Consider the following 5,362-nt stretch of genomic DNA (forward strand, 5'->3'; position numbering starts at 1 on the left):
GGTGGCACAGTGGTTAAACTCGTAGCTATTTACTCACTGAAAGGTCGGTGGTTCATAACCACCAGCTGTGGGAGAAAGACCTGGCGGTCTTCTCTCATAAAGCTTACAACCTTGGAAACCCTCTGGGCAAAACTGACTCGATGTCCACGGATAGTAATGGACATTTATTTTCTTCTAGTTCTCTGGCGGTTGCAAACAATGCCTAAGGGGGCATCTTTGTAGATCCAGGTGGGTGGATCATGCAAGGCATGCCCAGAGCAGAAATTTCTCTGTGAGCCACCAACAGGGAACAGTTGTATATGCCCGTGTTCCTGTCCCCATACTGTGGGTTACTTCCCCTATGCTCAATCCTCTGCTAACCTGAGACCAAACTTGGTCCCTGGGCCAGGGCAGGGGATGGGAGGGCTGTAGGCATAGAGTTGGGCTGTGCGCAGGGATCAGGGCCGATGGCTCTGCTGTGTGGGCGCCAAGGAGAGGGCCTGGAGTGTGCAGAGCTAGGCTTTGAGAGGGTGCCCAAACCAAACCAAAGCCCACTCCAAGCCACCCTGTAGGACAGAGCAGAAACGCCCCAGCGGGTTTCTGAGGACTGTCGTCTTAATGGGAGCAGACTAATTCATCCTCTCCTGAAGCGGCTGGTGGATTTGGACCTCCAGCCTTTTGGCTGGTAGCTGATTGCTTAATCATTGTGCCACTGGGGTTCCGTTGAGGAGCAAACCAACCAAACCTGCCATCACCAAGTAGGCCAGAGTGGAACTGCTCCTTAGGGTATAGCAACAGACAGCCTCATCTTTCTCCCCAGAAGCAGCTGGTGGGTTTGAACTGCCAAGCTTATAGTTATAGCAGCCCAATGCTTAACTCACTAGACCAGCAGGACTCCTGAGAAGAGGCAGGGGATGGAAAAGGTGTCTGGAGCCAGGCTGGAGACTTCCAGGAGAGTTGGGGAAGTTACCGAGCAGGCATGCAGGGTGTGGGGAGTTTGGCCCCCGGAAGATGCAGCTGCCCTTGAGGGCAGGAGGTCTGTAGTCCACAAGCCTCCTATGTACCTTATCTGGGATTTCAGAGGGTCCAGGCCCCTTTGAAATTGAGGAAGAACGGACAGGCGCACAGGGAGATATAAATCATGAGAGCGGTGCCGGAGCTGACACAGCTATCCACCTTCATTCTGTGCTAAACCTCGGATCCAGAGGAACGCAGTCTCCTGACACCCCTGAGGTGTGGGCGCCTTATGAGCCTCATGCCCTAGAGGTGGCACAGAGGCCTGCGGTCAGGCAGCCAGGAAGTGACTTCACCAGGCCCCTGGACTGGGAGATGGAGCAATGGGAAGGAGTTGGGTGCCAAGGACTTTGGCAGAAGGGCCATCTGAATACGGTCAGGGACCAGGATCCTGCCTCCAAACGACCTGTTCACAGACTAGGGCAGGCTGGGGCCACCCAAGCCAGCAGCTGGTGTGATGTGCTTGGCAGGCGTCCTGGGTCCTGTCTGTGGTACCCCTCTCTTCCTCCCTCAGGGGGAGTTGGTGGTAAAGCTTTGGCATTGGAGCAGGAGCTGAGCCAAGCCACCCACTCTGTCCCTGAGCTCCTGAAGTGTACCTTCCTACGCCTCCCAGAGACAGCTGCTGTGGTAGGCAGTGTGGAGCGCCGCCGCTGCTGCTGCTACCAGCAACCTGGAAAACAGTACCTGCCCGGGGTGGGGGGAGCGGTTCAGGGCTGTTCATCTCTACCTCTTCTTGCTTCATCCCTAAGCAACCCTTAAAAGTTCAGAGGTTAAGTATTCCCTCAGGCCTGCCACTGTGGGTGACCTCCCATGGCAGGGGCCCTAGAAACAGCCTCTGGTGTCCTCTCTCACTGCTCTTTGAATCCCACACAGGCCTCCTGTCCCTGCCCGTCCCTTCCAGTCTCCTCCTCTCTCTCCTGCAGGCTCAGGTGGCCTTCCTCCAGGGAGAAAGGAAAGGGCAAGAGAATCTAAAGACGGACCTGGTACGGCGGATCAAGATGCTGGAATACGCACTGAAGCAGGAAAGGTAAGCTGCCCTGCCCTGCTTCCCTGGACTGGGCTGAGGGAGCTCCAGAATCAAGTGTCCTCCCCGTCATCCAGCTCGTATGGCCTCCAGGGAGAGGAGTGGGAATCCACCTTGGCCCTGGGTATTGCCAGGGGCAGGGTTCCGGAGCGATCAGCAGCAGCACTAGTAAAAGTGGTGGCTCCCTGTGTGCCACTCATCAGGGCACATGCTCTCTGCTCGCTCTCTCATTAGCGCCTCCAGTCGCCCCAAGAGATGGTACCAGCGCTGCTTCCTGTCAGGAACTGAGGCTGTTGGAGGGTGACTGGCTTCCTCAGAGACTCAGAAAGCCAGGAGACACACAGTCTGCCTGCCTCTAGAAAGTGGCTTCTCAACCACAGTTCACTCTGTCCTATCACACCTACTCCACCTGCATCCCTTCCTAGCTAGGCGCTGGAGAAAGGGTAGAGATAGTTCAGCTTTGGACACAGAGAGGAGATTAGGTAGAGGTTCTGGGATTTGGGAGTCCTGAGGCACTGGCTTAGGTGTTGGCCCACTAGCTGCTCCTCATAAGAAAGATGAAGCTGTCTGCTCTTGTAAGGATGCGCAGTCTGGGAAACCCTATGTCGGATTGCTATGAGTTGGAATCGACTCAGTGGCAATGAGTTTTGTTTTTTGGTTTTTGAGGTAAGTTTTGGGATATCTGAGGTGAGTCTGCTCTTCTGTGTCTCTCATTTATTTATAATATATAGGAGCTCTGGTAGCGTAATGGTTACGAATCGGGCTGCGAACCTTAAGGTCAGCGGTTCGAAACTACCAGCTGCTCCGCGGGAGAAAGATGAGGCTTTCTACTCCCGTAAAGATTTACACCCTCGGAAACCCTGTACAGGGTCGCTATGGGTCGGAACCGACTCGATGGCACTTAACAACAACAACAACAATGATTATAATATATATGATTATATCATAATCATTTTCTCTTTTAGGGCCAAATATCATAAACTCAAGTTTGGGACTGACCTGAACCAGGGGGAGAAGAAACCAGACGTTCCCGAACAAGGTACCACTCTCTGACTTCCCCTGCCTTGTCCACTCCCTCCCCAAAAGCAGAATGCCATGAAGAGGTGTAAAGCTGGAGGCACATCTTTCTTTGCTCTCTCCCAGCTGCCCCCCAAAAATAAAAGGAAAGTTGGCCATGGGGCTGGGGAGGAGTCTGGGCTGTGCTGGAAGTATGACTGCCGGCTGTCCCTCTGTGGAAGGCCAGACAGATACCCAGCAGGGCACTGTGAAGAGACAGCATTTGACAGGGGCGTTTCTGTTGTGTTGTGAGCACCCTGTCTGTTGGGCGTTGACTTTGTGTTTAAGATCAGGAAACCGGCAAGAGGGACACGGTCCCTGCCTTATGGTCACTTAGAGTCTCAGTTCCTTGAAGGGGCATCAGTCCCCCAGGTAGAGGGGAGCTTGAGGACAGGCACATGGAGCCGTGAGAGCACGGCAGAGTAGGGGAACCCATGGAGGCTGCAGAGTGGGTAGAAAGTGGGACATTGTGAAGGCCCTCAGGGCTGGGCTATACTGATGTTGTTTATTGTAAGAAGACGCCTGCTGGACTGTCAGGACCCTTGGGGACAGGGGTCTTTGCTCACAGGTGTAGCCCAGGCACCCAGCCAGGCCCATAGTAGGTGCTGAATGAAGATTGCTGACTGAAAGGAAGTATTGAAACCTATAGCAATCCCAGGAGGTAGATGCTGCTCTAATTGACCGCATTTCTCAGCAAGGAGACTGAGGCTCCGAAAGGCTCAGATGAGAAGTGGTGGAGCAGGACTTGAACCCAGGGCTGCGCTCTTCGAACCAGGCCAGCGTTGTGAGGAGTAAAATGGCGTAACTAGAGCTGAGCTGGGGATGGAGTGAGGCATAGAGAGAGATGGGGAGCACATTGAGGGAGGAGACTCAGACCTGGAGGAGTAGGAAGGCTCCAGACCACTCCGGAAGTGGACCCTGCCCGACTCCGTGACTGATGTGGATTTGCAAGATGGAGAAAGAGGAGGAGGGGTGAGTGGGAAGTTGTGGGGCTGTGACCAAGACAGCCTGCCTGCTTTCTCTCCCCAGCAGTCTCCAATGGCCCTGTGGAATCCGTCACCCTGGAGAACAGCCCGCTGGTGTGGAAGGAGGGGCGGCAGCTTCTCCGACAGTAAGTGCGTTGGTGGAGGAGGGGGGGTATGACCCAAAGACTCCATAGTCCTTCCTGTCATCCTATGGCTGGAGTCCTGCGTGGGGATGGAGAAATGAGGCCTCTAGCTGAGGGTAGAGGCAAAATGGGGCCCCCATTCTGGGACATTAGCTGGGTAATGTTGAATATTGAATCACTGAAGAGACGTGTTATAGAAAATTTGAAAAATCAAAGGAAACACACAAAAAAACCCCAGAAAATCCCTCAATTCCACCACCCAAGGAATTTCGTGTTCCCATGAATAGGGCACCTGCGTTGCTCAGCCTCTTCCATGGCTACATATCTGTGTGCGGATGTGCGCGCACCTGCTTTCTAAGAGCAGGAATTCACTACTCACAGTATTCTGGTGCTTTTGTACAGTGTTTAAACATCTTTCCATATTAATTAGGTATATTGTGAGGGTTTTTTGTGTGTTGTTGTTTGTATTGTGACAAATATATAGGTAGTAAAACATTTGCCATTTCTAGTCTTCACATGTACTAAAACCAAACCAGACCCGTTTTCATTGAGTTGATTCCAACACAGTGGCAACCTTATAGGACAGATTAGAACTGCCCCCAGGGGTTTCCATGAAGATCATCTTTACAGATACCCTACTGCCACATGTTCCTTCTATAGAGCAGCTGGTGGATTCAAACCACCAACCTTTAAGTTTGCTTTATCCACTGCACCACCAGGACACCTGTATTTCACATTAACAGTTTAGTGACCGTGCCGATAGTAATCTGTGTGGCTAGTCATAGCTTCCTATAGCCAAGCCTCCATGGTAAATTGCACTGGGGGTATTCATAGCTTTTTCATATTAGGAACCATGTGACGTCACATCAGGAAGCTATTTATGCATATCCTGGACTTCCTGAAGCAAACTGTCTAGAAGGGCGCGTGGCAGCTTACAGCTGGAGCACTCAGTAACAAGAAAGCGATGACACTTGTATCCAGTGCCTGGCACCAGGCTGCACCATTTTCTTTTTTAATTTAAGGTTTTTATTGTGGATTGAGTGAAAGTTTACAGTGCACATCATCAGTTTCACATTCAACCATTCATATAACTTGTTTCATTACGTTGATTATAATCCCCTCCATATACCATGAGTTAAAAGTATTTCTCTCTATCCACTTTAGCTTTTTAAAAAACACAC

General features: G+C 51.9%; 1 protein-coding gene across 2 annotated transcripts in view; it reads left to right on the plus strand.

Annotated features, from left to right (window-relative positions):
- Positions 1 to 1,916: 1,916 nt before the first annotated feature.
- Positions 1,917 to 5,362, plus strand: part of STRN4 (striatin, calmodulin binding protein 4) — a 20,949-nt gene continuing 17,503 nt past the window's right edge. For both annotated transcript variants that reach the window (XM_006868246.1, XM_006868245.1), the window contains exons 1-3: positions 1,917 to 2,020; positions 2,983 to 3,056; positions 4,106 to 4,184. In XM_006868246.1, coding sequence (XP_006868308.1) covers positions 1,992 to 2,020; positions 2,983 to 3,056; positions 4,106 to 4,184 — 182 coding nt within the window. In that variant the 5' untranslated portion in view covers positions 1,917 to 1,991. The remainder of the gene's footprint in view (positions 2,021 to 2,982; positions 3,057 to 4,105; positions 4,185 to 5,362) is intronic.

The sequence above is a fragment of the Chrysochloris asiatica genome, unplaced genomic scaffold (assembly GCF_000296735.1).
Source record: "Chrysochloris asiatica unplaced genomic scaffold, ChrAsi1.0 scaffold00116, whole genome shotgun sequence".
NCBI classification, from domain to species: domain Eukaryota; kingdom Metazoa; phylum Chordata; class Mammalia; order Afrosoricida; family Chrysochloridae; genus Chrysochloris; species Chrysochloris asiatica.